We start from the raw sequence: 16442 nt of genomic DNA, 5'->3' as shown, positions 1-16442 counted from the left end.
TTCAAATCCAACCTCAAAACATATCTGTTTAAACAAGCCTATCACTGCTTAATGTCATTGCCTGCTGCTAACTTCTTAATGTTTTATTATTGCTGCTGTGTTGTTTTTATTTGTTTATTCTCTATGTACCTTGAGTGTCTTAATAAATAAAATGTATTATCATTATTATTATTATTATTATTATTATTATTATCATTAAATACAAATCAAACTACTGCTGTTTTTTTTTAATCTGGTCTTTAACCACTTTTGCAGAGGAAACCCTCATTTTTACTTTTGTGTTAAAAATTTACTTGACTTTTATTTACAAAAATGTCAGCGAGGAAAGTTAAAGTTATTGAGGGCCATATGCAAAACAATTACAGGGAAGAAGACGTAAAAGGTGGGGATAAAAAAAAAGATATACAAAATATAATATTATGTATATATACACACATATATATGTATGTATGTATGTATATATTTGTAGTGCAGTAATAGCAAAGTGAATGAACTGTAATGTAAAAGGGAGGTAAAAGGTAGTAAATGTAAGCTATATGTTTAATAATAATAATAATAATAATAATAAGAATGATAAAAACAATCTAGCCGATACAGAGATGTAAACAGGGTAGTAGAACAGAAAGTAAAAGTACATGAAGGTAAAGTGAAAGTAGAGTAATAATTAAGTTACACAATGTTGTTAAAAAAAAAGTGCTCGAAAAAATTCACATAATTATTATTATTATTGTTATTTATTTGATTATTTATTTATTATTTTATTTCTTTTTTTTCTAGTAGTAGTCGTAGTAGCGGAAGTTGTAGTGTCCTAAAACTTTTATTTTGAAATCGAGAATACCCGAACCTGATTGGTGCGTTTCTCCGTGACGTCACCAAGGGAAATGGCCACGCAAGCGGTTGGAATCATAACATTGCATTAAAGTCTCTTTACTGTGGCTCCTGTCGTTTAATATCAGCTGTTTAATTTAACTTCTCTCGTGGCGGATGTTTCTAACCACCTCTGAGAACCGGAAGTGACCGGAAAAGTTAAACATTTAGCGCGTGCTGCTGTGAAATGAAAACATGTTGCTGGTCGATGTGAGAGCTAACCGACAGCAGCAGCAGCAGCTAGCTAACACACGGCTGTCCGTCTGTGGTGTCTGTCACCGTGCAAAGTAAGTACATTATCATCACTGTATGCACACTGGGTCCTTAAAACCTCCATGACAGTGACGTCATAATTCACAGTTTCGCTCCTGCTCCTCTCTGGTGTTAATTTAATATTAAAATCTGTCGTCAAAGCTGCAAACTCAGAGCTAAGTATCGGCCTGGCTGCTCAGAGGAAGTCACTGATGGAGCCTAACATGAAGTTTGTGTGTTTCTCCAGATGACAAGAAGACGAGTGAAGCAGTGACACTCAGCTCACAGCATGTGACACACACACACACACACGCACGCACGCACGCACAGGCTGATATAAAGTTGGTGTTAAAGATGCCTCGTCTGGAGGAGTTGGCCAACGTCGCCCTGAGGGTGCCGAGCATCCTGGTGCTGGACCTGCTCTATAAATGTGACATTGAAGGGTTGACGGAGCACCTCAAGGCCAAGAATGAAGACATGCTCTTCAAGTACAAATATGTCATCTGGAACATGTACTACATCGGTAAGACAGCATCTGATAACATAATGACAGTGGTACCCATAGCCAGAGTGATGTGCCATGATTTATGAGGCTACTAATCAATGTGCTCAAGTGACAGCAACTCAAGACCAATTGCAGTTTAGAATTGTAATATTAACCAATTGTTAAGATCTGATTTGACTAAAATATTAATTTCTATAGGCCGCTATACACCTGGATATTCCTCGTCTGAGCCTCTCTGGTCAGACTGAACTCTGTCTCTGTGTCAGAGGTCTGGATGTTGAGGTGTTTCCTTTCCTCCCTTAGTTTAGTTTCAGCTCCAAGTTCTCGTTCCTCTTTCATTGATCCATCACATTATGCGTGTGATTACACTGGTCATGCTCAGACATAGTTTCCACATTGAACTTCTGATGTGCATGCAGATGTACACACACGGTTCTATTCATAGTACCATTGAGGGTCCGCGTCAGTCCACAGCAGTAAACAGGACAGCTGGCAGGTGAGCTCACCGTCCTCCTACTGTCCACATCAGGTGAAAGTGAAACTAAGAAGACGATGCTGGGTCTGGAGGAAGATGTTTGAGTGCAGACAACACATGAGCAGTGGTTGTGTTCAGGACAACAGAGCGTTGTTTGCACAGTTTTACGCTTGAAATACAAATCGGTACGATGTAGAAGAGAGAAACTGATTCCCTTTGTTGGTATCGATCAAATTGACGCTAGGATCGATCTTCAAAATGAAAACGTAGTATCGAGAGCGTCCATTTTTTAGGATTGATCCGCCCACCCCTGGTTACCCACGTGCAGAGGCGCAGAGTTCATGTGGTGGGGACACATATTAAGTGGGGGACATTTTAGACATCAAGTTTTATGCAGCAGTTTATGGTGTAAATGTGTAAATTGGCCATTTGTTTATCAGTCAGTGGTGTTACTTTGGATTTGTGAGGAAAACTCTCTTGCATGCCTCCACAGAAACTCAAGAACATATTAATTTATTGACTGACTGGAGTCCATGTTTAACAACAGCAACAACATGTGTCAACAAACTCTGCAATTTATTAAGAACAGATTGGTTTCACTTCAGTTTTAAATTGTGAGGGTTTTTTTTGGGAAAATGCATTTAAATGGAAACTACTGTTAAAGCGTGTGTCTTAAATTATTTTCTTTTTTTAAATTTACTTTATCTTTATTGTTTTTTAACAAGAACAGAAGACAAAACATGGAACAACAGGCAGTTACATCATAGGTGAGAGTGAATGATTGACGTCGTGTAAAACAGAAAGTGAAAAGAAAGCAGGGTCACTTTGAAGTATCAAGGACTGCCTGTCCTTTATGGCCATGATTGTCCTTTAAGCTCGGACTGTGACTTTGATTCATGAAAAGCCTGGGTACTTTTTAAAATATGTTTATTTATTTTCAGGAACAGAATGATACACATAGCATTCAACAGAATATTCAAACAGAACAACTCAGCTCAGCTCACAGATCAAACCTCTATAAACGAGGAGACTCAGGCATCACACACTAAAACTAAAAGAAAGAAAAACGAATGAATCGTCCAAATATTTAATACTTTTCAAAGTGTATCTCTTCCTTTTAGTATCATCACTCTTCCTCCGACACAGAAACGTGACGTGAGCGTTTCCTTTTTCCTTCCAGGTCATCTGATAAACGTGGTGGTTTTGGTTCTGCCGCTGAGACACATTGTGACACTCTACCTCCATATCCTCGCTGCTCTCCTCCTGTACATGGGCCATCAGATTTCAAAGTGAGATACTATGACAATACTCTACTACTACTGTTACTACTGTTACTGCTGTGCTTCCTTGATTTATTGTGCCAAGATCAGTTTTCTCTCCTGACAGAGCTCAGCTGCAGCCTCAGCGCTCCTCCCTCTGTGTCTCCACTTTCCTTCAGCCTGACATATTTGGACAGAAATAAAATGAATGACGTAATCAGTCAAAATAAGAAATATACAAATGTTTGAATTCAGTTTTCCCCAAAAGCTAAGAAGTAAATCTATAATGTGTATGAAGGTGTTCTTTGACATCTTCGTTATTGTTTATCTTTAGATAAACCTGGATCAACATCTGTTTCCTTGTGCTGCGTTCAGATGCATTTAAAATACCGAAACCTGAACAAGTTGTTTTTGAGTTCGAATTATATATTTAAAATTATGTGACAGAAAATAAATTTAGATATTATGTAGTTTAATTTTCTTATTTAGTCTTTTTCAGGTAATTTTCTTTTTCGTGTTTTGTTTTTGTTATTTTATTTTTGATTTTTTCATTATTTTTTAAAATTCTTTTATGCTTGTTTTCAGGTAATTTCCCCCGATTTGTTTGTGTTTTTTTATTTTATTTTATCTTTTGCTTATTTTTGGTAATTTGTTTTTTATTGTATTTTTTTGCTTGTCAGGTTTTTTTTTTTTTTTGTTTTTGGGGTTTTTTTCTTTTTTAAACTTTTGTTTTTTGCTTGTTTTTGGATGATTAATATCCTGCTAATTTTCCGGCCATTTCTTTAGTTTCTCGTTGACTCCTATTCATGTTTTTTTTTTTTTTTTTAAATCAAGCCAATCCGCTCAGGTTTCGAAGGGTTAATGAGCCGTGTCTGCCAAAAACAAACAACATACAGTGTATACATACCTATAAAACCTGTTTTTCTTTCTGTTTATGTTGCAGGGAGTACGTCCGTGAGGAGCTGCAGTACGGTTATGAAGGAGCAGTTTATCTTGACTCTCTGGCCTTCAACAGATTTGTCTCAGCGATGACCAGTGAGTCCAGAAACATAACGTACACGTAAAATATGAAGCATTTTAGGTTCATTTAGATTCATATCCTAGCACATTATTTATTAAACATTTCCCTTAAAAAGCCTGATTTAAGGTTGCAAAACTGTATTAAAACATCTGATTATAAACTGTTAGACAACTCGTGCAGTTTGATCCAAGTCTCATTTATCCAGTCGTACGCTCAGTACTTCACAAACACATGACTTTTCTGTAAAAGATTATGATTTAAAACACTTAAACATAAACAGCCTCACGTGCAGAAGAGCAGTGCGCCTGTGCTGTTAAATCTGGAAGTGTTTTAGGGTTTTTGGATTCTTCGTTCACCGTGGAGGCGTGCCAGAGAAACATTTGTTTTTCCTGAATTAAATGTAACACGGGGTGATTGACGGAAATACAGATGATCATTTAGGAGGTGAAGGTTTCCTTTAAGGCTTCATTAAGGAGCCATCTTGAGAGAGAGCAGGAGGCCTCTTCCTCAGTATTTTAGGTCGACCTACAGCTGAAATTCAAAACTCTTGAGATGTTATTAGTTGATTTAGTTATTAGTCATCAGGTCTCATAAACACAATCTGCAGCTGTGATGATTGTGTATTTAGGGCCAGTTGCACAAAACACCTGAAGTTAAGATGTTCCTTAAAGTCTGAGTTAAGGCTTCCTTGAAAACAACTCGGTTGCACAAAGCATCCTCAAATCTTCTCCTTAAGGTTTCTTAAAAATGTTTACTTAAGGATTTAAGTTTTACTCCTTATCTTGGTCTTGTACTTAAGGAGTTGCTACAGTTTGTTAAACTGTTGCACGAAGAACCTTAGTAACCAAAGTAAGGACAAAAATATAAATGGACACGCTTCAGATCAACAACTGATTTTACACTTTAAGTCAACTGATGATTGTGACAGTCTGGAGTTGGATCTCTCAACTTCCCAAAGCTGCGTTCTTCCAGCCACTTTACAGTAAATGATTGCTCTGTGGTTTTGTGCAACAGGATCTTTCTTGTCAGTTACTGGTGAGGTATTTCTTGTAAGCCTTGTGTCATATTTAGGGAGAAAAACTTAAGGTGTTTTGTGCAGCTGGCCCCTGAAACTTAAGTCGTCGTGTAATTTCCTGTCCAGGTCAGATTATTCTCAGCACGCTGTGTGCCTTCCTGATGAAGACCAGAAAGGTGTGGCTCTTCTCTGCTCACATGCTCCCCCTGCTGGCCCGACTCTGCGCTGTTCATCACGCCACGCTCTTAACCGTCAGCACGTTCTCCATGGGACTGACCGGAGCGGGCATCACCGTGTTCCTCCTCTCACATCTCTTTGTGCCATATCGCCTGGCGAAGGCGGCATACTCAGAGCTGCTGCAGCTGGAGGTACTCTTATTCTGAAAGGTTTCACAACACATCCTGTTTGTCTGAAGAGGTCGTCGATGTTGACGTCAAATATTTCACAAGTTTCAAGTTTCGCAGTTTAGGAAAAACCACCTCAGCTGATGAAGTCATCAAGATATTTTGAGTGTTGTTTGTAAATTTTCTTTTTTATCAACATCCTTCACTTATTTTGAAATATTTCTCTTTATGTTTCAACACTGATTCAGTAATGAATGAATCAAAACTCAGTATCACTGCAGGAATCACAGATTTTTTTGCTTTAAAAGTGAAAATAAATCAAGGTTACATTTCATACGTTTATTTTTGTAGGATTTCTGTATTTTAACAAACAGTATTTTATATATTTGTAATTAAACATGACCCACAGTGTCTCTGTGACACGTGATAAAAATGTGCTGCTCTGACTTTAAGTTATCTGTTTTATTTTCTGTTCTCTATGCATCATGTTTTTCACACTCCTCCTCCTCTTCGTCATCACGTCCCTGGTTTCCTGTCCCTCAGGTGATCGAGCTGTACAGACTTCTGGCTGTGGGGATCTCTCTGTGGAACCAGTTTGCCGTTCCAGTGCTCTTCAGCGTCTTCTGGTTTGTTCTGTTTGTCGTCCAGCTGTGCTCAGACGCCATGTCAGGCAGCGTCTCCGCAGGCCATCAGGGAATCATGTTCTTCCTGCTCACAAGGTGTGATGTGATGATGAGGATGATGATTCTTCCTCTGTGTGTGTGTGTGTTCGTACCTGACATCATGTTTCATTTATCATTCTGTGTTTTCTTTGTTGCAGTGTTTCTGAATGTTGTGCCACACCATACTCTCTTCTGGGTCTGACCTTCGTGGTGTCGTATCTCGCTCTGGGACTGCTCAACCTATGCAAGTTCTACCTGGGAGGTTACGCAGCTGTTCAGAACGAGAACGTCATGCACAGGTGAGACGTCGAGCAGAGGCCTGCATGGGTCTGTTGTTGAAAACCCACACATACCTGTAAAGCTCAGTACCAGAACTCAAGCTGGTTCTCCGTTCTTGAATTGGACGTCTCTTTGACTGGATGGTGAAAACATTCAATCACTGCCAGGTTAGGAAACATGTTAGCATGCTCCTTCCACCACCATCAAACCTCCAAAGGATCTGAACTCCATGTAGGCTGCCACCTCATCCTCAGGCTGCAAAGTTTCATGGCTGGAGTCCTCCACGTCGGTGACCAACGTGACCACGGGGTCAAAGGTTACACTTGTGTCACTGACTTTCAAAATAAAAGGAGCTGCAGCTTGATAATAGTGATTTAGATGTTAAAGTATTACACATATATTGCACAGCTTTTTACTTAGTTTTATTCTGAAAAATAAAAAATACATATTTTTGTTCTCACCCGTATGTAGTTCATTTTTACCCGTGCTCATACCTTTTTATATATACATATTTTTTATGCGTTACACAGCTTTTTGCAGTTACCCATCGGTGCAGGACTTAGCCTGAGCTTAGAAGAGGATTTAGCCAGTCACAAAGAAGGACATTTTTCAATAAATTTATTATAACACCTCAAAAGAAAAAACTCAAAATGCAGTGCTGACAGTCACCTTACTTCTGCTCTGTTGTGATTATAATTCTATCCTCTCCTCGTCTTCTTCAGAGGTGTGACCGAGGGCGTCACTCTGCTCCTGCTCGCTCTTCAGACAGGCCTGTTAGACATGCAGGCTCTGCAGCGCACCTTCCTCCTCAGCATCATCCTCTTCATCGTGGTGACTTCAACCCTGCAGTCAATGATCGAAATAACTGATCCAGTCATTCTGGCGCTGGGTGCATCTCGTAACAGGTAACAACAGTCAGGGTCATGTTTTTAATGAGATGCAGGTGAAGCTCACAGAGTTAAAAATTCATATTCACAAAGTTCAAAAGTTCTCTGAGGAATTTGCTTTGTTATTTATTTATTTTTTATTTCTTAATTTCTTCCAGGAGCATGTGGAAACACTTCCGAGGCCTCAGCATGTGTCTGCTGCTGCTGGTGTTCCCCGTCTTCATGGCTTATAAAATCTCCCAGTTTTTCCACATGGACTTCTGGCTCCTCATACTGGTGTCCAGCTGCATGCTGACCTCCCTTCAGGTAGGATTTCATAAGTCTTTCCGGCAAAATGTCAAAGAAACAAAGTTTACTTTCTGTAACACGTGTGTTCGAACAGCTGAACTCATAAAATTTTATTACATGAATAATATGACATCAAGTTAAAGTTTTATTACAACTAAATTAAATTAAATAACTAATAAACCAGTAACTAATACTCTGACAATAAATTGATATTTTTAATAGCTGACATTTTTTATTTTGACTTTAATTTGACTCATTGATGACTAGATATTAATATTCTGTAGGAGCCATATTATGTTTCTTCTAGTATGTAAATAGTTATGTATGTATTTATGGACTACAAGGTACAGGTGAATGTCAGGTGCCTAGAGCGCAGAAACATGAGGCGTGTAGCAAAGCAAAAACAGCGAGCAAAAAGCTTTATTCTCATTAAAAACAGTTACAAAAAGACGCCTCCAGCTGCTAAAACACTTTCTGTGTGATCGAGGCCTCAGCCTGCACCCTTCACTTGGACCTCTGCAGCTCAGTTGATGCTTCTAATGCTGCTGTATTTCTAATTCTTGGTGGGTCACTGTGTGTGCAGTCATGATCATGATACTGTAAAATGTTTTGGGATCAAGCTGTTCCCTAAACCCTGTGTGTGTAGTGTTGGAATAAACCTGACTTTGGCGCCCCACAGTGGTCGAATTCAATAGGACACTGTGGCAGACACACTACACAAGAACTTAGAGTACTATTAGAGTAGCAATAAAGATGTTATAGTCACATAAAGATTCTACATATAACTCCTGTAAGTGAAACAAAAACGCTCCTTCCTCTAAAGTCCTACAGCAGATTATTTTAAATACTGTAAATTAAAATGTGCACCAGGTTACGGGCACGATGCTGATCTACTCCCTCTTCATGGTGGAGCTGTTCCGCAGCGACCCGATCGAGAGCCTAGACGAAGTCATCTACTGGGTGAACGCCGTCAGCAGAGTGCTGGAGTTCGTGGTGGCGCTCTGCGTGGTGGCGTATGGCACCTGGGAGTCGCTGTTCGGCGAGTGGAGCTGGATGGGCGCCTCTGTCATCATCATCCACTCTTACTTCAACGTTTGGCTCAGAGCTCAGTCCGGATGGAGGAGCTTCCTGCTCAGACAGGAAGCGGCTAAGAAGATCAACTCCCTCCCCAAAGCCACAGCTGAACAGCTGCAGCAGCACAACGACGTCTGTTCCATCTGCTTCCAGGTCAGTCACATCTCAACATACTGTAACATCCAGAACCTTCTTAACTATGATCCAGCCGTAGGAACTGAGTTTAAACATCAGAGAGAATCTGCAAAAACAAAACAACACATAGGACAGACGGTACAGATGTGCAGGGGTTTAATTTTGTTTCTGTCAGCTCAGTGAAAACATTTTTTAAATTTTCTCACTGTCTGAGTCGTCTAGTAGTTCCCCTAACATTTATTTACTATCGAATTATTGAATTAAAGCTCTATAATAAGATGACTTTCTCTCTCTAAAGTATTGTTTTTTCATTTTTCCAGTGTTGCAGTAAACACACCTTGTGTCACTGCAATAATACATACGTTACATTTTTTGTGAGATCCCAAACATGTTGGTGTTTTTTCTAACACATTAATACCCAAAGAGCTGGGTGTCGGTACTCGATACCTTTAAGGGATGGACCAGAATAATCCAGTACCAAGCGATATGGAAACCTCTCCAGCAGTGTCCGAGATTAACTTTTTGACTCATCGGCCAAAGAGACTGGTGGATGAAAAATCCACCGGCCGAGCACATTTTTAATGGGCTAAAATAATAAATTGCCTTTTTGTCACATTTATATTTATAGCCGTCCAAGATTTACTGACCAAACAGAAAATCTACCTGCGTTTGGCGCTTGGCGGGTGTCAATTTCGGACCCTGCTCTCCAGTCAAACAATACCTGCATTTGATCCTTTGTGCGCTGGGGGTTTGATCCTTGACCGTCCTGACTCTCCGCCAGAGGAGAGTCTCTCCAGAGATGGTAGCAACAGAATGTTGAACCGACTCTCTTCCACCCTCCTGAACGGCCAGTTCAACGTCTGCCCAGTTAGCACGAGCTAACACAGCAGCAGCTAACATCCAGCGGCAGTGGTTCAGTCTGTGGGGACTTTGCTTGGATCCCAGAGGGTTCTTGGTTCAAGTCCCCATACGAGTGGACTTGCAGCTGGAGAGATGCCACAACACCTATTGGGTACTGCAGATGTGCCCTTGAGCAATGCCCCCAAACTGCTCCAGGGGCACCATTTGTGACGGACCCTGTGTTGCACATGTGTAGGCAGGATTTGTGAAAATCCGCATTTCAACTGCCAATTTCCTAAAAATTGTTTAGACTGTCGTTGCTCTTCCTGAGGTTTCTAACATTTATTCCCATTAAAGATTTTTTGGGGGGAGTTTTCCTTTATCTGCTGTGAGGGTCCCTAAGGACAGAGCGATGTCGTATGCTGTAAAGCCTCTGAGGCAAATTGTGATTTGTGATATTGGATATTTTATGAATAAAATAAAATTGAACTGAAATAATAAAAGTAACACCAAGGAGTTAAACGGCCCTGACAAGCTCACTCTGAAACAGCTTGACTCTGCTGTCAAACCTGTTAATAACTGTCAGCTAATGTTAGCCGTGTGATGCTAACAGTTAGCCCTGTCACTGTGTGAGTGCGGCTGGACAGGCTCTCATAACTGTCCTTGGCGCAGAGCTCGCACGCCCTCAGCAGCTACAACCCAAACAGTCTGTGGTGTGCTGAAGTCGAGCACGATATATTTGATGAAGGTGGCAGTTCAGTGTGCCGAGATGTCACCAAAACATTTGAAAGCATGACTACACTGTACGCTGCTCCATTCACATCATGGCAAAGGTGTCGAGTCTGGATTAAACATCTCAGGGGAGACAGGTGGTGGAGTAGTTACCAGTGATTCAGGACTAACAAGCATCGCTACATATTTCTTGACGAGTGAACAGTCCAGGGGCGTTTCTAGGATTTGAGGACATCGGGGGCTCAGCCCAGACCTCTGTAGGGACGTCCAGGAGGATCCTACTCCTGGAATATTTTTTATGAGCAAGCTTTATTTTGATGCTTTCTTATTCACTCTGAATTGTGGTGTTTAAAATATCAGTAGTTGTTAGTAATTAGACACAGAATGCTTTGCAACTGCATCATTAAAATTTAGAGAATTTTGAGGTACTTGTTCTCGAGTATTTCCATCTTACTCTCCTTAATACTTCCACTCATCTACGTCTCAGGGGGAAACGTTGTACTTTTTACTCCACTACATTTATTTTTCTGCTTTAGTTACTTTGAAAACTTAGATTATTCGTACAAAATATAATCAACTAATAAATCGGCCTCAGGCGCCCGGACCTAACGACGCCACTGGAACAATAGTTGTCTTCATTTTAAATAACTGGTATGTTCTAAGGTTGTGATGTCACTCGACAACCACAGGGTGCATAGCTTGTTTTTTTCTCACCTGTGTTCTGTGAAGAAGAACATCAGGTCAGAGCCAATCAGACGCAGAGTTGGGGCGGGTCTTTGCAGAACGCCATGGGGAAAAAATGCTACACACAGAGAGACAGATCTAAATGTCAGGTGCACTGTGGGGACAAATATAAATGTTGAGTTTTGGACCACATAATAAAACATTCAGTCTAATTTCAGACTTTTCTGATCTATTGAAGTGTACATGGATGTGAGTGATTTATTATTTTGTTTCCAAAGTTATGAACAAATGTTTCTTCATCAGCTGTGATCTATAAAACCAAACAGTTCAATTTTAAAAGTGCTAGAACGTTTTAGTTTCTCGACAGTGATCAGCAGCGATCCAAAATGAAAATCTGCAGAATGATTTTTTTGTTTTTATGCTGGTGATGTGATAAACAATATTTTTAGAATTTTATTTCAGTCTGCAAATAGAAATAAGAACATCATGTATTAATGTAGAAATTCATGTAAATAAAGTCACAGCCTCTCACAGAAAACAGCCGATACTTAAATCATACAGTGCAAAACATTACGATAAAGTCATTTAACATAACGTAGACACTTCTGCAGTCTGACGAAGGTCCAGGAAGCTACAGCACATCATATTTAATAATCAACAAGAAGACAAACCAACCAAGGCAACATAGCAACACACACACAAAAACAACAAACAAAAGGCAACGTACACACTTTAGGTTCCTGTCCCCTGTGCTTCTGCGTCAGTGTTACAGTCTGATATTTATTTATGATAGCAACTGTTTTTGAACACAAATAAACTCACACAGTAAATTGAAACCTGAAATGACCTCGAGCAGACTCAAAGATCTACTCAGTAGATTTCAGGAGAAACTCTGAACCAGAAATTTGATTTAATCATCAGTACTAAAATGGAAGGTTCAGTATGGAGCAGAGAGAACAAACATAAATCTATTAACAGTTAATCTTATGTCTCACATTTCTTCTCATGACACCAGTAACTTTGATTGTAATGCTGACTGAATAAAACTGTCACACACATATTCAGAGGGACGTGGAGGAGACAGTGACGACATTCTGAGTTTTACAAGCAGCATCTTTATTCCTAAAATCTGCGGAAAATCTGTGGGTGCAGATTCCATATGGGTCTGGATATCACACAGAGATTAAATGTGTGACAAACAGAGACAGACAACTAAACTAGACTGTGACGTGTTGAGATGTTTATCTGATGTACGAAGTGGTTAGATGAGAGTTTGAACCAAGAGGACGGTCGAGGCTTCCTTCCGAGTCAACAGTCCATTATTCATATCAAAAACATATCTGAGCCCAAATTATCAACATGAGTGAAGAGTTGGACATCTTGTGATGTTTGAGAGTTTTACCCAGCTCTATAGTGACGTGGCAGGCTGTGAATATGTGACATACAGCCCTGTGCATTATATTTATATAACACCTAACACTGTGTGTACTCTCAGAGCATGTTGATCGTGTGTTTCCAGTTTAGCTCCGCCTCTCCTCGCACTGTTCAGGCTCGAATCTCTGGCCCTCAGCCATATTTTTGTTTCCACCTCGTTCTCAACAATGATGACACGTTCACTGTCAAGGAAGCAGCGACAGAAAATGTTGATAACAACAGTCGGAGAAAGAGGAGAGTGTTTGCTCTGCTGTTTTCTGCTTTAAGGAAAAATAAGATCAGAAAAGATTTTATTTTCCCCATGAAGGAATTCATGTGACAGGGGTTTGGATGCCTGCTGCTTACAGTCTGGCACTTGGTCGCTACCTTTTTATAAAGCCCCGGCCTCTCCTGATTGCTGTGGGGGAACACGCCCAGAAACATCCCGAACACAGAATATGAAAATCCAGACAGAGGGCAGAACATAGGGGATGACTGAGAGGGAATACTGCTGTGTGAGTCTATACACTCAGTCTGTTTCCAGTCACAGTGAAGTGGAGCTACAGTCCCAGCTGGACGAGGACATCTAACTGGTCTACTGTCCTTGTCCCAGTATACAAGCACGGGAGGGGAATCCATTTATTGAGCCAAGTATGTGCGACTCCTCTACGATAGGTGGAGATATGCCCCCTTTCAGCTTGTTAGTATTGGACCTTTTTCCTGTTGACCTATTACATCACAGACCAAACAATGGACAAACAAGTTAGCTACGGTTAGCTAGCAGCTAACTGCTACCATGGTGGACAACTTTACAGCTCTGTACATTTGGTCCGTCCAAAAAGTCACGGCTCTGGATGTAGATTTCTCCATGTTGTTACCGGCTTCTTCTTCTCTTACACATTTAATGCTATTGGACTTCCGGGTCAAAGCCCGGGGCGGAAACTGTGGAGCATGCTCAGAGCGCCTCGGCCAGTTTGGGTCTGATTGACTGTATACATGCAGGAGTCACATGATCTGGGTGTGTTAGTCCCACTGTGACACATTGACTGCAGGACCATTTCACTCACACTGACATGTTTACAGGGATTTTAAAAGTCTGACACAATAAATCCATTTTCTCTGATGTCATGAAAATGTAGTGACTGTATTTTAGAAAATCCTGCATTACATATCTTTAAGTATAGAACATGTGCAGGATATGTAATGTACACACGTGTCCACAGTAGTTCGTGGGTTAATATGTAGCAACGTCATCATGGAGAAACCTACATCATGTCACGTGGGCTGAAGTTTTTAGAAGGGCTTGGGAAAATAGCATTTTGATGCTAAAACATGAACACCTGGGCCACAATTTTATATTTTGTATTTGAACACGAAAGGAACAGTGTTATCTACAGGTGTTTCAGTCAAATCTTATTTGTCTCTTCTCTCCTCACAGGAAATGACCTCTGCCGTGATCACATACTGCGGACATTTCTTCCACGGCAACTGCCTCCGCAAGTGGCTGTACGTGCAGGAGACCTGCCCCATGTGCCACCAAACGGTCCAACCCACCCCGACAGGTCCGAGCCCGGCTCCAGGTGACGCTCCAGCTGCTCCAGCTCAGGAAGACGCAGCACCAGATCCGGCTGCACAACAAGAGGGAGATCAGAACCAGGACAATGGCACATCCCAAGAGATGCAGAGCGATGCTGCAGCTTCTGAACCCACTGAGCAGCAGGAGGAGACTAAAAGCTTCGAGGACGGAGACTGTGGGACAGAAGATGAAGAGGAAGCTGTCCATGGTCTCCGGTTCAGCTCCAGTGGAGACTTTGTTGGCTTTGTCAGCCCAGTGTCGAGCTGCTCCTCAGGGGGAGATTCAAACTCCCATGTGCCACTGGGTGAAACTCCTAACATGCACAACGAGGGTGAGGTGAGCGGTAAGGACTCACCGCTGCCATCGACTCTTAATGAGAACACAGTTGAGGACCAATGTGACTCCAATGGAGCAGAACTTAAAGACAGCAGTACTTCCTGTCCCATAGTGGCACAAAATGGCGATGATAGCTGTGAAGGGACGCCTGAATCATGTCACAGCCTTGATTCACCAGAATCAAACACAAATCTGGAGGCGTCTGGTGTGCGCCTCATCGATAGCCAAACATCTGTCAAATCATGTAATAAAAACTCAGAACTCTTAGACGGCACTGACGATCCTCTCAGTCATAAAGGTAACGGCACATGTTCGCACTCGGACCTGGACGGGCTCAGAGAGGCTCAGACTGTCCCACAGACGCCCCGGCCGTCCTCCTCAGACGCCACCGTCTCTTGCACAAGCACAGACAACAGTGACTGACTGCCCTGCGTCAATCAGTGCCTTGGGAGGGTGTGAAAGGTTGATCTTCCACGACGGGGAACGAAACACATTTGCCTTCTTCCTGTGAACCAATCAGAACGTCTTTTACCAGACAGTGTCATGAATGTGATCAGTTTGGAAAATAACACGTCTGGACTGAATATAGAAATTTGTCGGGTTAAAATGACGCCCTCAGTGTACTACTGTAAAAAAACTGTACAAAGAAAAATATATTATAAATCATAGAAATTATGTGTAACTATAAATCAAGTCTCTTGCATTACTATTTACCAAATTCTAGCAGGTAAAGATTTTACGTAGAGAAACTGCATTTGATTCTTACTTTGTTCCCAGTGTCTCCGGTCGTCCTCATGTTTGTGTTTTGGTGAAAGCAGCGTGGCAGAAAGGAAAAGTTTCATTTGTCTTCATGGATCAGCCTTTTGTACTGCGAAGCTTCCCCGTCTCCCAGTATTAAATTACTGCGGTGAACTTTTTTTTGTTTTTACTGTAGTTTCTATCTGAATAAAACCAAGACAGGTGCACAGTGAGGCCGACATCGTGTGCCACGTTTATGAAGTCTAAACAGAATATTACCTCTGTAGAGTCCAGATGAAACGTTTGTCTGATATGTTGGTTCTGAGATAATAAAATGTTCTACAGTGAAGTATAATCAGCATAAAAAGCTAAACAATAATATTTCCCTTGTATGTTGTACTTGTTCTGGACCATTTTCTTAATACAAGTCTTTACAAACCTTATTATTAGTAGACCACGCTTATTTTTGACCCTTTGAAACTGAAGGAATTTTTATTATTCTCTAAAATGAATCACCTGTTTGAGGAGTTAAAGGCGCTTGAAAACTATGAAACTTTTTTGCACATGTTGAAAAGAATGTCAGAGCTGATGATTTCATAGCTGAAGAAGACCTCAGGAGACTTTGATGAATTACACACAGTATTTAATGAAGACTCGATCGAGGAGAATCACAGCTGAACATCAGAGTAATAATAGTAATAAAGATGATATTTATTTGTATAGCACTTATCTCAACAAGGTCACAAAGTGCATAGAAATATGACAACAAAACAATACAGGAAATAAAACACAAAAGTAGAAATCAGGCATTAAAAGGGAAAGTTTTCCTATAAAAATATGTTTTAAGCAATGATTTAAAAACAGGTAATGTGCTAACATCTCCTCAGGCACAGAATTCCAGAGCCTAGGGGCCTTGATGACAAAAGCCCAATCACCTTAAAGGATAACTTTGGTATTTTTCAACCTGGGCTCTATTTCCCCATGTGTATGTGTGCGTATGATTCATAGGTACAACTCGTTTTAAAATTGGTTCAGTATTGAGGGAGGCGGATGCAGCCGG

At 40.8% G+C, this 16442-nt stretch overlaps 1 protein-coding gene across 1 annotated transcript; it reads left to right on the top strand.

Moving 5' to 3' along the window:
• Positions 1–868: 868 nt before the first annotated feature.
• Positions 869–15238, top strand: zmp:0000000662 (RING finger protein 145). Its single transcript, XM_050062115.1, has 11 exons — positions 869–1154; positions 1367–1642; positions 3280–3388; positions 4302–4393; positions 5521–5762; positions 6282–6457; positions 6559–6699; positions 7402–7584; positions 7725–7872; positions 8725–9081; positions 14171–15238. The coding sequence occupies exons 2-11, from the start codon at positions 1474–1476 to the stop codon at positions 15065–15067; spliced, it is 2514 nt and encodes an 837-aa protein (XP_049918072.1). The 5' UTR covers positions 869–1154; positions 1367–1473; the 3' UTR covers positions 15068–15238.
• Positions 15239–16442: the final 1204 nt, after the last annotated feature.

This window comes from Epinephelus moara, chromosome 14, assembly GCF_006386435.1.
Source record: "Epinephelus moara isolate mb chromosome 14, YSFRI_EMoa_1.0, whole genome shotgun sequence".
In the NCBI taxonomy this organism is placed as follows: domain Eukaryota; kingdom Metazoa; phylum Chordata; class Actinopteri; order Perciformes; family Serranidae; genus Epinephelus; species Epinephelus moara.
Note: the sequence above shows the minus strand (reverse complement) of the source record. Positions and strands in the feature narration are given on the sequence as shown.

Coding starts and splice junctions, on each gene's coding strand:
- zmp:0000000662 (XM_050062115.1), top strand. CDS start 1,474: ATGCCTCGTCTGGAGGAGTTGGCCAACGTCGCCCTGAGGGTGCCGAGC. Junction 5,763..6,281: donor CAGAGCTGCTGCAGCTGGAG/GTACTCTTATTC, acceptor CCTGTCCCTCAG/GTGATCGAGCTGTACAGACT. Junction 9,082..14,170: donor TCTGTTCCATCTGCTTCCAG/GTCAGTCACATC, acceptor CTCTCCTCACAG/GAAATGACCTCTGCCGTGAT.